General features: G+C 49.3%; 2 protein-coding genes across 8 annotated transcripts in view; one reads left to right on the forward strand and one right to left on the reverse strand.

Moving 5' to 3' along the window:
* Positions 1 to 3,970, forward strand: part of BCL2L13 (BCL2 like 13) — a 147,696-nt gene extending 143,726 nt beyond the window's left edge. The window contains exon 8 of the mRNA XM_036253139.1: positions 3,929 to 3,970. Within this exon, the coding sequence (XP_036109032.1) occupies positions 3,929 to 3,955 (27 nt within the window). The 3' untranslated portion in view covers positions 3,956 to 3,970. The remainder of the gene's footprint in view (positions 1 to 3,928) is intronic.
* The window catches only part of BID (BH3 interacting domain death agonist), a 41,728-nt gene that overhangs the window by 11,164 nt on the left and 10,298 nt on the right, over positions 1 to 20,266 (reverse strand). For 6 of the 7 annotated variants that reach the window (XM_036253146.1, XM_036253147.1, XM_036253148.1 and 3 more), the window contains exon 2: positions 1,694 to 1,757. In XM_036253146.1, the coding sequence (XP_036109039.1) occupies positions 1,694 to 1,757 (64 nt within the window). Of the gene's footprint in view, positions 1 to 1,693; positions 1,758 to 8,787; positions 8,794 to 20,266 lie in introns of those variants that run through there. The other variant, XM_036253150.1, reaches the window with a different exon arrangement.

The following is a 20,266-nucleotide window of genomic DNA, read 5'->3' on the forward strand; positions in this document are numbered from 1 at the left end:
CTCCGTCGATGATCAGGCTGCACGCCCCCGAGCGGCGGGGGGCTCAGAGGCCGACAGCACCTCCCTCCAAGGACAGCTGAGCTGCTGACCGCGTGGCCGTGTTTGACCCTCCAGGTAATGAAAGTTAAAATGGGTGTCTCAAAAGATAAAAGATTTGATAGCTATTTATCCTTTTAGGTCATAGAAAAAAAGATGTTAAAATAAATGGTCGAGATTTAGCAAGTCTTGCTGGAAACATTACAAAGCCCACCTAAGGCGGCTGTAAGACCAGGTGAGCTGCAGAGAAACGGGGGCTCCCCAGTGTCCGATAACTGGCATAGCCCTGGTTCTCAAGCTGGCAAAGACAGCTGCAAATAAACACAGAACCCCCAAAATCAATCTCACTTATTTTCTGTTTTTCTAAATATCAAAAGTCAAAGAAGAATGCTAAAGTATGGATGAACAGTACCATACACATGGTAAAAAAAAAAAAGTCCAAATGCAAGACACTATGGCCAGTGCAGTGATCCGACACTGAGGGACAGGCACCACGGGACGCCTGCCCTGGGACCGGAGTCAGTCCACAGAGAGGCAGGCCGGTGTGCACAGGACGCGTGAGACCAGCGGGGACAGGGTTCGGGAGGAGTGGATGGACCGTGGTGCGGCGCAGCGTGGAGGAGGAAGAGAGCACTGCGGCACAGGCCGGAGAAGCCCAGGCCCTGAGGCTCTGCTGCGGCTGAGGGGCGGGGCATGGGCCCAGCGGAAGGGTGAGCGGCCTTCATCAACAGGGGAGCTCCCAGCATCTGCTGCTCCAGCAGCTGGCGTCTGCGCTGAGCTCGCGTCTCTGCCCCCAGCTGCCCCGCAGTCGCGACGCTCGAGGTTGCTCCCAGGACCCACTGCAGCCTGCTCTGCTCTGGGGTTCAGAACCCTGGGCCGCCGAGCCCATGGACCACACGCCCTCCCCTTCCACAAGCCCTCCTCAGGCCCGTGGGCACAGAGGCTGAGGGGTGTGCTGTGCACACAGAGCCCTGCTGCTGGTGGCCCTGCAGACTGTAGAGGACTGGGCAGAGGAAGGAAACAGGAAGACCTGCAGTAAGATGAATAAAAGGCTTCTGAGGAACTGTCGTGATGATCTCTTCCAAGCTCATTCACAGTAAGTGCAGACAGCCCAGCCCAGGTGCCATCCTGCCGAAGGCAGGCACAGGGCCTCTATGCCCGGTGGGTGGCCTCGCCCTAACTCTAGCTTTTAAATGGTTTCAGATCAGGTCCGCCTTGGACCTGGCCGGGTAGCTCCGCTGGTTAGAGCGTTGCCTTGATACGCCAAGGTTGAGGGTTCAATCCCATCAGGCACTTACAGGAAGCAACCAATGAAGGCATCAATAAGTGGAACAAATCAATGTTTCTTTCACTCTCTCCCTTCCCTTCCCTTCCCTTCCCTTCCCTTCCCTTCCCTTCCCTTCCCTTCCCTTCCCTTCCCTTCCCTTCTCTCCAATCAATCAATCAATAAAAACATTAAAAAGAAACTGAAGAGAAAGAAAGACCCCTTGTTGGAGGGCAGAGGGGAGGGAGGCTTTCCCTCTTGTTCCCTGCACCCTGATCATCAGGCCCCTTCAGTAGAGCTGCCCCCCGGGCGCTGGGCCACACTGACTCCACACAAAGAACAAGCTGGCATCCCCCAGCCTTGCTCCCACATCCCTGCTCCGCAGCATCTGACCTTGGGATCCATGGCACAGCAGCTGGGGCCCCACTGGATCCGGCTCACAGATGTCCCAGGCAGCCTGGAAGAGGACACAGAGACACAGAGTGGGCGCTGGTCCCTTACGGACACCCCTCTGGAACCCTCAGGAAGGAATCGAGGACACTGTGCCGGCACTGTCCAAAGCACTCCGCTCCTCCGTGGGCTCCCCTCACCACCCCGCTGGCTGGGCCCTGAGGGACTCACTCCCCCCAGCAGGGACGTGCTGAGTGCCCTGGGCGCACCCTGCAGCCTCAGGTGCTCTCCCGCCCGCTCAGGGTCCCCTCCGCACTGAGCAGGCCAGGAGGCAGGCTGGTTATGAATATTTTGTAAGTAAATACTTACACTAGTAAGTTTCCCGCAAAAATAAACTTAGCTAACAAAGCATACCTAGAAGTTTTCTTCTTCTTTTTTTTTAATCCGCACCCAAGGACATTTTTTGTGGGAGAGAAAGGAAGAGAGCCCTGGCCGGTTTGGCTCAGCGGTTAGAGCGTTGGCCTGCAGTCTGAAGAGACCAGGGTTCGGTTCCCGCTAAGGGCGTGTACCTCGATTGCAGTTTGTCCCTGGCCCTGGTCGGTTGTGTGGGTGGCAACCACTTGATGTGTTCCTTTCACATCGATGTTTCTCTCTCTCTCTGTTCCTCTCTCTCCCTCCCACTCTACCTGAACAAAAAAAAAAAAATGGAAAAATGTCCTCGGGTGAGGAAGAGAGAGAGAGAGACATCGAGTGGCCACTACCCACATGACCCCAACCAGGGCCGAGGACAAACTGCAACCGAGGTACATGCCCTTAGCGGGAACCGAACCCGGGTCTCTCTGGACCGCAGGTGGACACTCTAACCGCTGAGCCAAACTGGCCAGGGCTAGAAGGAAACTGTTTTACCACTAATGGAGCCACTACCACAACTGCTCCTCCTGACAACAGAGCACCAGCCGCGTGCTCCAGCCCATGCTCACAGCGGGCAGAGGAACAGAAGTGTGATGGGGGAGGAGACACGGGCTGGGAAGTAAGGGACAGCCAGGCAGGCCAGTTCTCGCCTCAGGCCACCAGCGGGCAAATAAGATGAACTGTTCATAGGGAAAGAGCTCCTGTAACAAAGGAGAAAGAATACATATTTGACAATTACACAAAAGATTACAGTTCCATATGGCACACATTCCAACTAAATAACCATCACAAACAACTGACCGGACAAAGCCAACTGAGGATTGAGTTAAAAAGATTATATCCATAAAATGGAATATCTGTAACGATGAAAAAGAAGGAGAGATCTGTGTGCATCCTCAGATGTCCCAACGAACGGAACAAGAGTTTCTGTGGAACAGTCTCAACAGAACAGCCCTATTTTAAAATGTATCTGCCTGTCCCTGGCCAGTTTGGCTCAACGGTTAGAGCGTCAGCCTGTGGACCAATGGGTCACGGGTTCAAGTCCGATCAAGGGCACACACCTTGCTTGCGTTTCCACCCGGCCCTGGTTGGGGTTATCCGGGAGGCAGCCACTCAATGTGTCCCTTTCCCTTCTCTCTCTCTCCCTCCCACTCTATCTGAACAAAAATGGAAAAAAAAGTCCTCGGGTGAAGATTAAAAAAAAATACAATGTATCTGCCTGTGTATGTGTGTCTTCACACATAATATTAGGTCGCACCAAATGCAGAGGTCATTGTGTAGAGCAAAACCAGTCAAATCTGGCAAATTCGTATGGTTCCCAAATACACAGCAGGTAACAAAGAATAGACTGGTCTTCAGGAGCAAGACTCCCTTGGCCCAGCACAGCCTCCGCACGCACGCGCAGGGGGGCTCAGGCGCTGGAGCCAGCCCGCGACCCTGAGTGCGGCCCGATCAGCCACCAAACATTCTGGGCTGGTTCAACAAGCAGGCACTGCGTTTGGGGCGAGAAGGATGGTAAAAACGACCCCCGGGTCCCTGCTTCAGTGACACTTATTTACCAAAAAATATATAATAATAATAATAAATATAAGCACTATTTTAAAAGTATGTGCTGCTATAAGAACCCGGTCATTGATGCAGCCATCAAATATCCATAGTGCCTACTGTGTGACAAGAAAAACCGCATATAATATATATATATATTTATACCTCCTTGTATAGCCGTGTCTCTGTCTATGCAGATACAGTTGTTTTTATATACAGGGTGGGGAAAAAGGGCCTTTGCAGTCGTGAGTACGTGACACAGTTTCTTGTATTACTATTCAGTCGTATCGCTCGGACGAAGAACTGTGAGCCTACATTCACCCACCGCGTGCCCCGGGCACTCAGCAGAGGGACGCAGCCGCCACAGCCAAGCCACCAGAATCACTTCAACCAGAACGGGCTGAAACATGACGAATAAATGTTGTTTGTTTCTGAAAACAAGTGTTTTTAATTTATTTTTTACTTTTATTTTTTGAGAGCGAGAAAGAGAGAGAAACATCGACATGAGAGAGACACACCGACTGACTGCCTCCCACACGACCCCGACCAGGGCTGGGGACCGAACCGAAACCGAGATATGTGCCCTTTACAGGAATCAAACCCACGACTCTTTGGTCTGCAGGCCGACGCTCTAACCGCTGAGCACACTGGCCAGGGCTCAGTCCCCTTCTATCTCTGAACTTCTCGTGCATGTGGGGTCTCTGACTCTCGTGTATGTTCCCATACATACATATGTATTTTTTTTTTTTTTTTTTTTGTCCTCACCCGAGGACATTTTTCGATATTTTGTTCAGATAGAGTGAGTGGGAGAGAGAGAGAGAGAAACATCGACGTGAAAGCGACACATCGAGTGGTTGCCACCCACACGACCCAACCAGGGCCGGGGACAAACTGCAACCAAGGTACGTGCCCTTAGCGGGAACCGAACCCGGGTCTCTCCGGACCACAGGCCGACGCTCTAACCGCTGAGCCAAACCGGCCAGGGCCATACATATGTATTAAAGTGGGGTATTTTCTCTTATCTGTCTCAAATCTATTGTTAGGACTTAGAAGGCACTGTAATTCCTAAGGGCCATTTTGCAGGCCTCCCCGCCCCAGGAGAACAAGGACCAAACTTCCCACCTCAGGAGAAATGGCCAACAGGAAATGCCACCGGACACAGGAACCGAAGAAGCCCCGATCACACATCCAAATTCCTGTAGGCCCAACCCCCACCCAAACCTACCAACCAAGACCCCAAAACCCACTGAGGACAAAGCTTCCTGCCATGGACCCACATAAGGACAAGACCCCAGCTCCTAGGGGCTGCCGTCATGGACCCCAGTACCCCACAGCTGTGCAGCCCTTCCCTTTGGAGATCCCCAACCCCACCCCTTTTCTTTACATAAGCCTGATGTTCCTTAGTCACTTCTGAATTGGCCATTTGCCTGCCCACACCTCGAACCACAAGCTCTCCCCTGCCACCTATCTGATTAGACCCCACGGAGAACCTGGAGGGAGGGAGAAGGCTGCTCGGCCCCACACCCGAACCAGCAGAGGTCCAGGCACAGAGGTTCTGGCACAGAGGTTCTGGCACAGAGGTCTCCGGCGGGGAGAAGGCTACTTGGCCCCACACCCGCACCAGCAGAGGTCCAGGCACAGAGGTCCAGGCACAGAGGTTCTGGCACAGAGGTCTCCGGCGGGGAGAAGGCTACTTGGCCCCACACCCGCACCAGCAGAGGTCCAGGCAGAGGTTCTGGCACAGAGGTTCTGGCACAGAGGTCTCCGGCAGGGAGAAGGCTACTTGGCCCCACACCCGCACCAGCAGAGGTCCAGGCACAGAGGTTCTGGCACAGAGGTTCTGGCACAGAGGTCTCCGGTGGGGAGAAGGCTACTTGGCCCCACACCCGCACCAGCAGAAATCCAGGCACGGAGATTCTGGCGGGCAGAGGTCTCCGGCAGGGAGAAGGCTAATTGGTCCCACACCTGCACAAGCAGAGGTTCTGGCGGGCAGAGGTCTCCAGCGGTGGGGGAAACGGGGATGGGGGGCGTCGGGAGGTGAGGGGCTCAGGGGGGAGGCTGCTGGGTCCTCAGTGGCAGCTCAGGCACTAGTGTCAGGAACAGATTTTGTACTTGAGCCTGAGGACTTAACCTTTTGAACTTCCCAGTTGTGCCCTGAGGCCTGGAGATGTACCAATCCTACAGATAACCCTCTGAACAACCAACAAAAGAACGTTCACACGTCAGACCACTGGACATCTGCAAGATCACCATCTTGCACCAATCCCGAAGCTAAGCTGTGTGGACGAAAAGGGGACATATATTAAACTGGACAAGCTCAGGGAGGCCTGCGTGGCGGCCTTATAAACCCAAAAGACCCAATGTAACCACAAAGGACAGTCTGAAATTAAAACTTTAACTAAAAGTAGTTTGTGGTGGGGAGTCATGTCCTAGGCCAGTTTCTTCCCTGACAAAGGTCAGTTTTCACCTTCATTAAGCCTTACTGTTTGCATCTATAACAGACCTTTGGAAGGTCAGGGTAACTCTCCTTTTTCCAGACCCTCAGGACACAACCAGAACACCAGGGCTCAGCGCACAAATCCCCTCACTGTTATTACCTTCATGTAAATCATTCACTGGTCACTGTCCTGTCCCCACCTGCTTCTCATCCAATCCCAGAGGGCCCCCCACCCCCACTGCCACTGTGCTTTCTCTCACCTCCCTGATCTGTCACCAGTGTATCTCATGTAACCCAATCTCCTCTTTGACCGTAATGTGTAAAATAAGGTGCAAAACTGCCCTTCTCTGGAGCATTATCTCAGTCCATTGAGGTTTTACTTTCAGGAAATTGTTGATAGTTTTGGCTCAAATAAACTCACAAAATTCTTCCCAGGTCTGAATGTTTCTTGTGTTGACAGATTCTTCCCTAGAATGTACTTTTTGCTGTAAGAAACCTCAATTTTTTTTCTTTGGAACACTCGGTGTTACCTGGTAATACTCCATGAATTGCAAATGTTAAAATCCTTGAATAAAACTCGGTCAGTAGTGAAGCTTCCAGATTAATTTAGGTTTGGTCCACAGTGTACTTCTCAGAAAAATAATGAGTTTGGAGAAGGTGTTAGGAGAAAGATTTCAGGGCAGGAGGAATAGGGAAACTGAGGCAGGAAATGACACAAAGCCAAACAGCTTTGCAGACTGCCTGTAGCAGGGCCTTATGTTGAGAACAAGGTTAAAACCTCTCCTCTCACAGAAGAATGCAGGAAAGGAGGGGGAGGGGTGGGGGAGAGAGGGAGGGGTGGGGGAGGGGGAGGGGTGGGGAAGGGGTGGGGTGGGGTCTAGGAGGAGGAATCGGAGACCACTTTGTGCAGATAACCCTGAAGTTGTTACAACAGCAGGAAGGAGGAGGAAAAGGATAAACTAAAAAGCCAAGAGTTGGGATTTACTTGCTAGGTGCCTCCCATAAATTATGAGGAAATCATAACAAAGAAAAAGGGAGGCTTTTAGAGTTAAGCTAAAGAATATCTAGAGCAAAGAAACTTTATTTTTTATTTTATTTTTAATTCATTTAGCTTCAGACAGAGTGGGAGGGAGAGAGGAAGGCAGAGAGAGAGAAACATCAATGTGAGAGGGACACATCGATTGGTTGCCTCCAGCACCACCCAACCAGGGCCAGGGACGAACCACAACCAAGGTATGTGCCCTGGGCTGGAATCAAATCCACGACTCTTTGGTCTACAGGCCGACACTCTAACTGAGCCAAACTGGCCAGGGCCAAAGGAACTTTTAAAAAATCTTACAGACAGGAGAGTATATAAGGCAGAAACCCGCCACCCCACTTGCTCTCAGATGAGCTGAGAGCCCGTCTGCGCTTCATGAGCCAGATGTACAGGTTTGTTTGCTTTGCTTCATTAGCCAATGTACATCCTTTAATGTTTTAATAAATTCACTTGCCTTAATGTTTTAATAAATACACTATACAATGTAATCAAGGTCTTCAAAGGGTTAATAATGTTTTAACAAAATTAAACTCCATTCTGACCAGTGATTCCTGCACGTAAACACCCGGGAAGTTTTCTAAAAACCCTGGGACTAACGCCCAGAGGAACCATGAAGACAAGGGGTTAATGGTGGCCTTGGGAAACTTGGAGGGACCATAAAAAAGAAGGAGATTAAGGATGGCCCTGACCTGTGCTAGAGCAGACTCCTTACCTCTGAGACTTGTATTAGCCCCAGCACCAAAAAGCGGCGCCAGGAGTGCAGTTTTCTGTAGTTTCTGCAGTTTGTGTCTATATAAGCCAGGGAACCAAAGGAGCTGGTGCTGAGCTCTCCTCGGCTCGGCCGCCTGACCAGGCGTGTGCAGTAAAGCCATTCTGCTCCACACTGGCCTTGGTTGTGGGTGTGACCTCCCGCTGCTCAAACCTTTTAGGTCTCTCCTATAAATTCATTTGTATGAGAAGACAAGGGCCCTGGCCGGTTTGGCTCAGCGGTTAGAGCGTTGGCCTGCAGTCCAGAGAGACCCGGGTTCGGTTCCTACTAAGGGCACGTGCGTCAGCTGCGGTTTGTCCCCGGCCCTGGTTGGGTTGTGCTGGAGGCAGCCACTCGATGTGTCCCTTTCACGTCAATGTTTCTCTCTCTCTCTCTCTCTCCCACTCTATCTGAACAAAAATGAAAAAATGTCCTTGGATGAGGATTAAAAAAAAAGAGAGAAGACAAGGATCAAGGTTGGGGACAGCCCGTTCCCTCTGATTCAGGGGCTGCCCTCTCTGGTGTCTATGAGAGGTGCCTGTCACAAAGGCAGATTCCCTTTTCTCCCCCTAATTAAATGAACATGTATGTATTAAATATTTTATTTAACTCACTATTTAATGCGGAAACAGTAAGATGTTAAAACCATGAGAAGGAATAAAATAATTTACAAACAGAGGTAAAACTGGACATGTCCACAAGCAGGTCACTAGGCAGAATCATGTGCATTTCTATGGACAAACCGTTTGCATTCGTATGTTTTCTGCAACTCACAGATGTAAAATAACTCAAAGACAACAAAGCAAACCTAAAAGGGTGCTGTCTGAATATGCAGTTATTTTTTAGGTTTTGGGGAGGGAGGTATTTCAAATGTCTCACAGCTCTCCCTGACCACGGACGAGGATCTCGGAGATTACTTTCTGACCCAGGAAACAAGGGGTGCTCTCAGGACGGGCCTGGTGCCGTTCATCACCATCGAGCCTCCTAGTGTTTCTGCATGTGCAGAGCCAGGCAGTATTGAAACTACTGGGGCCAATCAACTTCTACCATGAGTTTTCATAAGGGATCTCAGACTGGACTTTCAGCATCTCTATTATTTGCTAACCTGAAGCTCAGACACCAAATCTAAGCAATTCCACCAGATTCCACTTGCTGGGATTAGAACGTGAGTGAATTCCTCTGTGGGGATAAAGGAAGCCCAACTACACGGGCAAGAGCTATTCACTCAGATGCACTTGGAAGCAATCCGCAGGCAGACCCAGGAGGGAAGAGCTTCGCGTTGACGAAAGGCGGCTTCAGGTGTACCCCTAGGAGGCTGGTGGCCTGGGTCGCTGGAGGTGGCGGACTACGAGCAGGGCACCCTGTGACTGGTCAGGGGAGTGCGTGTGGCTTTCTTTGGGTGGTCTGACGTTGGAAGCAGGTACAAAACATGGGGAAGCTGTTAGTTATTAACCAAGTCCTGGCCATTTGGGGCTGAGGGTTACAGAAATTATTTTTAGCTTCCAAGACTGACACCAAAGACAAAGGTCTGCCTTCCTGGGCTGGTTATCATAAATAAGGGTCTTGGTTTTGGGGGCAGGTTGCTGCAAGTTGTGGGTTCAAGTTCTGTTATTAAATATGGTCCTGCCGTTGTCCATTTGTACATTCAGTCTCTCACCTCTCTTATTCTGAGGCAGGGCTCCAGGGACTGACAAGGAAATAGTAAAACCCACCCCAACAGATTTATGGCTTAGAACCAGCAGAACAGCCCAATCAACACGGCACTCATTTCACCGCACGGTGACCCCCAGCCTCATCATACGCTCGTGGTAACATCCACATTCTACACAACACGCCCTGCACTTCCAACATCAGAAACAAATGGAAACCCCATTTAAGGACACAGAACAGCCAGCAGGTTCTTGTCAGGAGTCCTACCACTTTCCTGGAAAGATCCCGAATACCCCCCTCCCTTTCCTTGCAGTACCTCCACTGGGCTCAGTGAGCCTCCCCCGTCAGTCTCCCAGGGAGGGGTGCCACTTTGTGGGGGCCGCCTGCTCTCTGTCTGTCTGGGGGGGGGGGGCCAGCCCACTCTGTCTGTCTGGGGGAGCCAGCCCACTCTGGGGGAGCCAGCCCACTCTGTCTGGGGGGGGCCAGCCCACTCTGTCTGTCTGGGGGGGCCGGCCCACTCTGTCTGTGGGGGCCGCCTATTCTCTGTCTGGGGGGAGGCAGCCCACTTTGTCTGTCTGGGGGAGCCAGCCCACTCTATCTGTCTGTGGGGGCCAGCCCACTCTGTCTGTCTGGGGGGGCCGCCTACTGTCTGTGGGGGGCCACCTACTCTGTCTGTGGGAGGCCACCTACTCTGTCTGGGGGGCCGGCCCACTCTGTCTGTCTCTCTGTGGGGGCCACCTACTCTCTGTCTGTCTGGGGGGGGGGGCTGGCCCACCCTGTCCGTCTGGGGGAGGGCCAGCCCACTCTGTCCGTCTGGGGTGGGGGCCGGCCCACTCTGTCCGTCTGGAGGAAGACAGCCCCACTCTGTCTGGTGTCTGTCCTTTCATTTTGCTGTATGTCAGCAGACCTTGGTCTTTATGACCAGTGAGCATACTTTCTCTCTGGGCCCCACCATCCAGAGGGTGCCGGCTGGGGTGCACCCAGCTCTCCGTCTGGCCATGCAAAGCTCTCAGGGGGGTTTCCAGTGTCTGCCCATTTCTTCCCAAGGCTGGGAAAAACAGGGCGCCTCATCCCTGCTGTCCACCAGTCGGGGGCCCACGTGCACCTGGCAGGTAGTGGGGGTCCTGTGGACCCAGGCCTAGGGAATCCAACACCCATTGCAAAGAGAGGCACACACCGATTCACTGCTCCGGCCTGTTTTGAACTCAGGAGCTGCTTCCCTTTGTGAGGGTTGCGTCTCCTGCACTCTCCTTTGGGAACGCTTCTTACATCTGTAGTTCTTATTAGTTTGAACTGCTATTAAGATCCTACTCATCAAGGCCAGAGGATGGATCTTTTGAATGGGAAAAACTTCTAAATTGAAAAGAGAGCAAGAAAATATTTGAGAGACCTCTCATAGTGTTATAACGATTAGTCATTAAGATACCCTTCATAAACCCTGGCCGGTTTGGCTCAGTGGTAGAGCGTCAGTCCACAGACCAAAAATATTGCGGGTTCAATTCCTAAAGGGCATGTACCTCGGTCAGGGTTGTGCAGGATGCATCTCTCTCACATGGATGTTTCTCTCTGTCCCTCCCTTCCTCCCTATCTAAAAAATCAATGGAAAAATATCCTCAGGTGAGGATTTTAAAAAAGTGTCCTTAAAATCAAGGGCCTCCAGCCCTGGCCAGTTTGGCTCAGCGGTTAGAGCGTCGGCCTGCAGTCCAGAGAGACCCAGGTTCGGTTCCCGCTAAGAGCACGTACCTCAGTTGCAGTGTGTCACCGGCCCTGGTTGGGTCATGTGGGTGGCAACCACTCGATGTGTCCCTTTCACGTCGATGTCCCCCCCCCCCATCTGAACAAAAAATGGGAAAATGTCCTCAGGTGAGGATAAAAAAAAAAAAGGAAAGGGCCTTGAACATCTGAGTGGATAAACTTATTACTCGTCTCATGGTAGTAATTTTAAAACAAAGGGGAAAAAAGCCTAGGAAATCTGTTTGCATCTGTCTGTATGTTCCTGAGTGTTGTGTGGTATATTCTACCCCCGATGGTATTGATAATTTGTAAAAGAGGTCTATTTAATTGGCTTAAACAAATAAATGCTTGTATTAAAATTCTCAAAAATATAATAGAATCTAACCCAGTGCTTTTCAGGATCATGTGAAATGGGAAAATATTTTATATTAAAGCTGATTTGAATTTGGTTTGGTTAAAACATTCATGTCTTTAGAATTATCAAAATTAAATACAAAACTTTAATTTTACCTGGGTTAAAAATAAATAAGTTCATGTTATCTCTGTTACAAAATTTTCAGCATGATAAGTAACTTGGCCTAATGTAATTTTTGTACGTAATCTAAACATAATTAAGAGCAAGTAAATTCAATAAATGTAAGTACAATAAATAGGTTTTTATTAGGTGAACTCTTTACCAATAATTATATTTGATGTGTACTTAGAAATGATTTCCTAAATCTCTTTGATAACTTGAAACGTTAGTTTTGCTAGCTAAATGATGGATCATCACTGAATATTTATATCATTTCCAAATACAATAAGATAATGAAACATAAATTACTGAACATAGGTTATCTACCTTTGTGTTCTTATTGCAGAGAAACTGAAAAACTTAATTGGATCTGCTAGTAATCATGTTGTGTGCCACAGTAAAAGACTGTACTATGAAAAAGCATGATTTCTATAAACTATGGAACATGTTCATAAGGTTATCAACCTAAAAAATACTGGTGTATGATTCACAACTGCTTGTTTCTTAGTTTTCACCAGAAATTAAAGTTTCAGAATTCTAATATCTGTAATCAAAGCTACAAAAAGCTGTACTAGGGAAGACAGCTGTGGGCGCAGGAAGAGTACGCCCTGTCTTGGCATCTCAGAGAAGGACAGAGGTCTGGAAGTGTGTTTCTGTTAAGGACCATGAAGGGATTTTGCCCCGTTATTTCTGAATGGATAAAGAGAACATGAGACAAATGAAAAGGGACCAAAAAGTTGTAAAAAGTTTATGAAAAAGAAATCTTGAGAATGAAGCTTTCTGTGTGATCAGGCTGGATAAGATTGAATAATCTGTTAGAAGGATTTTAAAAACAAGTTTTAATATGAACCTCTGGGCTGCGAGGACGCTGTCCGGGGCGGCCTGTTCCGGCGCCGCACTGCCTGCCCCGAGGCCGCACTGCCTGCCCCGAGGCCGCACTGCCTGCCCCGAGGCCGCACTGCCTGCCCGGAGGCCGCACTGCCTGCCCCGGAGGCCGCACTGCCTGCCCCGGAGCCGCACTGCCTGCCCCGAGGCCCCACTGCCTGCCCCGGAGGCCCCCACTTCCTGCCCGGCCGAGCCGCACATGCCTGCCCGGACCGGCACATGCCGGCCCCCGGAGGCCAGCACTGCCTTCCCCGGAGGCCCGCACTTGCTGCCTGCCCCGGCGCCGCACTGCCTGCCCCGGAGGCCGCACTGCTGCCCCGGCGCCGCCCTGCCTGCCCCGGCGCCGCACTGCCTGCCCCGGAGGCCGCACTGCCTGTTCCGGCGCCGCACTGCCTGCCCCGAGGCCGCACTGCCTGCCCCGAGGCCGCACTGCCTGCCCCGAGGCCGCACTGCCTGCCCCGAGGCCGCACTGCCTGCCCGGAGGCCGCACTGCCTGCTCCGGCGCCGCACTGCCTGCCCCGAGGCCGCACTGCCTGCCCGGAGGCCGCACTGCCTGCCCCGGCGCCGCACTGCCTGCCCCGGAGGCCGCACTGCCTGCCCCGGCGCCGCACTGCCTGCCCCGGCGCCGCACTGCCTGCCCCGGAGGCCGCACTGCCTGCCCCGGCGCCGCACTGCCTGCCCCGAGGCCGCACTGCCTGCCCGGAGGCCGCACTGCCTGCCCGGAGGCCGCACTGCCTGCCCGGAGGCCGCACTGCCTGCCCCGAGGCCGCACTGCCTGCCCGGAGGCCGCACTGCCTGCCCCGAGGCCGCACTGCCTGCCCCGAGGCCGGGCCTACCAAGCAGGCTTTCCCGGCGGCCAGCTGCGGCCCCTGGCCTCCGTCACGGAGCGGACACGGGTAGGACCCGGCTGTACATTACACACGGACCCGGACTGTGGGAAAGCCAAGGCGGCCAGCTGCCCGTTTCTTCCCGCCCCGGCCGGGCGCCAGCTGCCCCACGCGCGGCAGCAGGTTCCGCTCCACGCCCGTGTTCCGGGCGCAGAGCCGCCTGCTGCAGGCCCACGCCGCACGGCGGCAGCTAGAAAGTGGACGACCACTTGGAGTGCACCTTCCGCGATCCCTGGTGATCGCACGTCACACCTTCCTGGAGCTGTCCCCGACCACCGCCCTCAGGCACCAGCAGGGCGCAGAGAACAATGGAAACTGGGTTCAAGCAGAACAAGTTTTCATTACACAGGCTGAGTGAACTCAGGAGCATGATTACAATGTCTGTGATTTTTTGTTTGAAACATGGCTGGTTTGTTACTTTTTTTGTTCTCAGGATATAAGAAAGTGATTTCTTCCCTCTTAAGGTAGCTATGACAGGGCGGCAACAGTCCACCTTTCCCATCTCATGCACACCGACTAGCAATCACTGGAATTCTGTGGCACACCTAGAAAGACATTTTTTGCCAATCTGACAGAACAAACAACAGAAAAAACTAGGTATAACCTTGACCTTCTCACACCAATGGCTGTTGTGTGGCTGCTGTCATGCTTTAAAGGGATTCTTTTCTGTTTTTTAAATGTTTTTATTGACTTTCTTTTAGAGAGAGGAAGGGAGAGAGAGAAAGAAACATTGATGTGAAAGAGAAACATCATTCAGCTGCCCCCTGCACGCCCCCCACTAGGGATCGAGCCTGCAACCCCGGGCATGTGCCCTGACCGGGAATCAAACCAGGACCTCTCAGTTCATGGGACAGTGCTCAATCTACTGAGTCACACCAGCCAGGCTGTCATTTTTTTCTTTTTCCTTTTATTTTTACGGAAATGTTGATGAAACATTTATTGTTTTTTGCCGTCATTTTTTTATTTGACAATCTAAGGGAAAAGAAGACAGTGCCTCTGATTAAGTAGTCAGGTACTGCATGTTTTTAAAGTTCTTGTGGCGCACAGGATGAAAATTGCCGATTTAGAGCAATTTGGTAAACTACACTTTTTTTTTTTTTTTTTTTACATGCCCCTAGCGGGGGCCAAACCTGGGACTCTCCAACCGCTGAGCCAAACCGGCCAGGACAAATTACACCTTTTACAGCAAAACAGAAACATTTCTCTTTTTCTCCTGACTTGATCGCAGCAGAATTCAGAAACTCTCACTGAACGTTATTTACACGGCAATATGGTTATTTGTATAAGTTCAAAAAGAATCTGTTCTCACTCCTATCAGGCGGCCCCAGGTGCCACACGGGCAGCAGCTGACCATGGCTTGCACTGGAGCCCTTCCCAAGAGGCCTCAGAACCAAACACCTGATGGCCAGCTTCAGATCACACCAGAGCATCACCCAGTTAGTGCTACAAATGACATACCCACAGGATGAACTCAGCTGGCACCAGAACTCTGTAAAGTGGATCCCACTCTATGGAGCCAGGCCATGCACAACAGCTTGTCCACTGTAGCCATGGTCAGTACTCAGAGCCAGTCAGCCTGAGCCTCAATCCCTCCATGATGTCGCAACAGCAATCAAGGTTCAACTACAACAAAAGGGCACAAACAACCCACACAGGGGACACACCTGGAGCACCTGGCTCAGGTAAACAGGAAGAAGGTGCCATTGAGCCCCACAGGATACTTACTATCCACGGTCACCCTGCCAGGACCAGGAGACATAGCAGATCTACCTAATACAGTGATACCTCGGTTCTCGAACGCCTCGGATTTCGACCAAATCGGTATTCGACCAGGAGATTCGAGAAACTTTTGTCTTGGAATCCGAACAAATATTTGGAACTCGAACTTCCGAGATGAGCCGAGTTGAGCCGAATGGCGTTCATTCGGCCCAGCGCGCCTTGCTCGCGTCATCAGTGTGAGTGCAGAGAGAGTGTCACGCTTTGTGGAGAGAGTCACGCTTTACACTGAATTTAACCCTTAGACATACTGTACACTTTTATTTCTTGTTGAGACTTATGTTTTTCTACATATTATATACAAATTAGGCCAGTAAATAGGCATTTTCTGGGGCTTGGAACGAATTAATCCAGTTTCCATTATTTCCTATTGGGTTTCATTGCTTCGGTTCTCGAACAATTTGGTTCTCGACCGTCCTCCTGGAACGAATTATGTTCGAGAACCGAGGTATCACTGTACATAGAAACAAACACAGGGAGGCAGCCGAGTAAGAAGACAAGAAACATTTCTCAGAATAAAAAACTGAACAAAACTCCAAAAGAAGAACTAAACAAAATGGAGGCAAGCAATCTACTAGATTCAGAATTCAAAACACTGGTTATAAGGATGCTCAGTGAACTTAGGGGAAGAGTAGATAATCTCAGTGAGAACTTCAACAAAGAGGTAAAAGACACAAAAAAGAACCAGTAAGAAATGAAGAATAACTGAAATGAAAAATACATTTGATAGGTTAGACGAAGCAGATTAGATGAAGCAGATCAGATCGGTGATTAGGAAGACAAGGTAGCATAAAATACCCAATCAGAACAGCAAAAAAAAGAAATTTAAAAATGAAGACAGTTTAAGGGACCTCTGGGACAACATCAAGTATAACATTCACATTACAGAGGTACCAGAAAGAGAAGAGAGAGAAGAGATTGAGAACCTATCTGAAGAAATAATGACTGAAAACTTCCCTAACCTGGTGAAGGAAACACACATACAAGCCCAGGAAGCACAGAGAGTCCCAAACAAGATGAACCCAAAGAGGCCCACACCAAGACACATCATAATTAAAATGCCAAAGGTGCCCTGGACGGTTTGGCTCAGCGGTTAGAGCGTCGGCCTGTGGGGTCCCGGGTTTGGTTCGCGCTAGGGGCATGTACCTCGGTTGCAGTTTGTCCCCAGCCTTGGTTGGGGTTGTGAGGGTGGCAACCACTCAATGTGTCTCTCGCATGTCAATGTTTCTCTCTCTCTCTTCCCACCTCTCGCCTTCCCACTCTGTCTGAAGATAAATGCCAAAATGTCCTCGGGTGAAGATAAAAAATAAATAAATAAATAAAATACCAAAGGTGCCCTGGCCAGTTTGGCTCAGCGATTTGCGTGTCGGCCTGCAGACTGGAGAGTATTGGGTTCAGTTCCTGCTAGGGGCACGTACCTCGGTTGCAGTTTGGCCCCGGCCCCGGCCCCGGCCAGTGTCGTGTGGGTGGCAATCATTTGATGTGTCTCTCTCACATTGATGTTTCTCTCTCTCTCTTCCCCCTTCTCTCCCTCCCACTCTATCTGAAGATAAATGCAAAAATGTCCTCAGGTGAGGATAAAAAAAATACCAAAGGTTAAAAGCAAAGAGAGAATCTTAAAAGCAGCAAGAAAAAGGCAGTTAGGTAACTGCAAAGGAGCTCCCATAAGACTGTCAGCTGATTTCCCAACAGAAACTTTGCAGGCCAGAAGGGATGAGTACAAAATATTCAAAGTGATGAAAAGCAAGGACCTATAACCAAAACTTCTCTACTCAGCAAAGCTATCATTTAGAATGAAGGGCAGATAAAGAGCTCCCCAGACAAGAGAAAGCTGAAGGATTTCATCCCCACCAAACCAGTATTACAAGAAATGTTAAAGGGTCTATTTTGTTGTTGTTAATCCTCACCTGAGGATATTTTCCCATTGATTTTTAGATAGAGTGGAAGGGGGAAAGGGAGGGAGGGAGAGAGAGAGAAACATCGATGTGAGAGAGACACATAGATTGGTTGCCTCCCACATAACCCCAACCAGGGCCCAGGATCAAACCTGCAACCCAGGTACATGCCCTCGACCTGGAATTGAACCTGAGATGCTTTGGTCCGCAGGCCAATGCTCTAACCACTGAGACAAACCAGGGAGAGACTTTTTTTAAAATCCTCACCCGAGGATATTTTTTCCATTTATCTTCAGATTAAGTAGGAGAGAGGGGGAGAGGGAGAGAAACATCGACGTGAGAGGGACACATCAACTGGCCGCCTCTCACACGACCTCCACTAGGGCCCAAGAGGAACCACAAGGAAAGTACGTGCCCTTGGCTGGAATCAAACCCGTGACTCACTGGTCTTTGCTCTAACTGCTGAGCCGAACTGGCCAGGGCAGGGCAGGAATTTTTTAAGAAGAAGAAAAGAATTAAACATATGAATAAGAAAATATCACAAAGGAAAAAACCCACTAACAAAGGCAAACATAATACAAAGAGTGGATCAAGCAACACTAAAGCCAGTACAAAGGTTACAAGGCAAAAGTAGGAAGAGCAGTGTAACTATAACACTACATTAGGGACACACACAAACACACGAAAGAAGTAAAAAATAACAACAAAAACAACTGTGGGGGACTAAGTAAAAATGGTAGTGATTAGAATGTGTTTGAACTCAAGTGACCATCAACTTAAAATAGACTGCTATAAACATAGTGTGGTATATCTGAAACTCATGATAACCATAAAGCAAAATCTACAAGAAATATAGGGAAAGGAATCAAAACACCACTCTATAGAAAGTCATCAACATTCAATAGAAGAGAGCAAGAGAATAAAAAAAAGAACAGAGAAGACCTACAAAAACAATTAGAAAACAATAACTACATTTCTATCAATCATTATTTTATTTATTTATTTTTCGAATGTGTTATCGATTTTTTTTTTTTTAGACACACAGAAACATCAATGTGAGAAAGAAACATCCATTGGCTGCCTTCTGCACACCCCCCACTGGGGATCGAGCCTGCAACCCGGGCATGTACCCTGACCGGGAATCGAACTGGGACCTCTCAGTCCATGGGATGATGCTCAGTGCACTGAGCCACACCTCCCAGGACAGTAATACATCTTTGTGGCTATTCAATTATAGCGTTGCTCATGGTCTTTGAGGTTTTTGTTCCTACCTATAAGTGGGACTGGACCCTGAATTCTTTTAGTTTTCTCCAATATCTGCCTTTGACTCTCCAAACTGTAGTGCCAGTTTTTCTCCCATTCCTCTGAAAACTAGAACTGCTTGTTTCCCAAGGCCACGCAGGCAAAAGGGGGCACCGACGCAGACTGCAGAGAAATCTCCTCAGCAGTCATGCACAGAGAATCTCCAGACCTGCCTCGACAGACACCAGAGATATTCCAGCTACAGACCAGGATAATCTATCAGACTGTCTCTGCCTGCCTTCACTCTATCTGAGGACGAGTCAAGACAAACAACTCGAGGAGCTGGCCAGGTGCTATGTGTGTGTGTCGGGTGTGTCGTCCTGATACACCAAGGCTGCAGGTGTGATCCCCAGTCAGGCACGCACAGAATCAACCAATGAAGGCATAAATAAGTGGAACAACAAATCCATGTTTCTCTTTTTCTTCTCTCTCTCTCTTCACCTTCCTCTCTTTTAAAACCAATCAATCAATCAAAAAAGGTGATTTGACATAACTTAATGTAGAGAAAAGCCCAAGGAATCCACTAAAAAACTACTGAAACTAATACATGAGTTCAGCAAGGCTGCAGGTTACAAGTATTTGTAAGTTCAATCGAAATTCTATACTGTAGCAATAAACAATCCAGAAATGAAATTAAGAAAACAAGTACCTTTATAATAATGAGGAAAATAAAATACTTAGGAATACATTTAACAAAAGCATGAAACTTGTAAACTGAAAAAAAGTAAGGATGAAATAAATGAAAAGCCACTCCACGCTTATGAACTGGAAGACAATATTGTTAATCTGGAACACACTGCAAACTGATCTATATATTCAATGGGATTCCTCTCAAAGTCCCACCTGGCTTTTTTGCAGAGAGTGACAAATGGTTCCTAAAATTCATATATAAATTCAGGGAAACACAAGAATAGCCAATCTTGAAGAATAACAAATTGGTGAATTCACACTTCCTGATTTCAAGACTTATTACTGAGCTACAAGTTAAGACAGTGCGCTTTTGATAAAGACAGACATACATACCCACAGAACGAAAATGACAGTCCACGTGCAAACCCTAACGTTTATGGTTAACTGATCTTTGACAAAGTGACCAATACAGGGATAAAGAATAGTCTTTTCAACAGATGTGTTGGGACAACTGGCTATCCACAGCAAAAGTATAAATTTGGGCCCTACCTCACATAATACACAAAAATTAACTCAAAACAGATCATAAAAACCCTTAGAACACAGAATAAAACTTCATGACCTTAGGTTGGGCAATTATTCCTTAGACATGACATCAAAAGAAATGATATAGCCCAGCTGGTGTGGCTCAGTGGATTGAGCATCGTCCCATGGACTGAGAGGTCCCGGTTCAATTCCCGGTCAGGGCACATGCCGGGTTGCGGGCTTGATCGCCAGTAGGGGCCGTGCAGGAGGCAGCTGATGGATGTTTCTCTCTCACATTGATATTTCTCTCTCTCTCTTTGGAGCTTCCTTTCTCTCTAAAAAAAATCAATAAAAACATATTTTTTAAAAAGTGATATAAGAAAAAAATACATAAATTGGATTTCTTAACCATTAAAACTTTTGTGCTTCAAAAGATATCAAGAAAGTTAAGCCCCGGCTGGTTGCTGAGCGGTTAGAGCATCGGCCTGTGGTCCAGAGAAACCCGGGTTCGGTTCCCGCCAAGGGCATGTACCTCGGTTGCAGTTTGTCCCAAGCCCTGGTTGGGTTATGCAGGTGGCAGCCACTCAATGTGTCCCTT

This window comes from Molossus molossus, unplaced genomic scaffold, assembly GCF_014108415.1.
Source record: "Molossus molossus isolate mMolMol1 unplaced genomic scaffold, mMolMol1.p scaffold_m16_p_10, whole genome shotgun sequence".
NCBI lineage: Eukaryota > Metazoa > Chordata > Mammalia > Chiroptera > Molossidae > Molossus > Molossus molossus.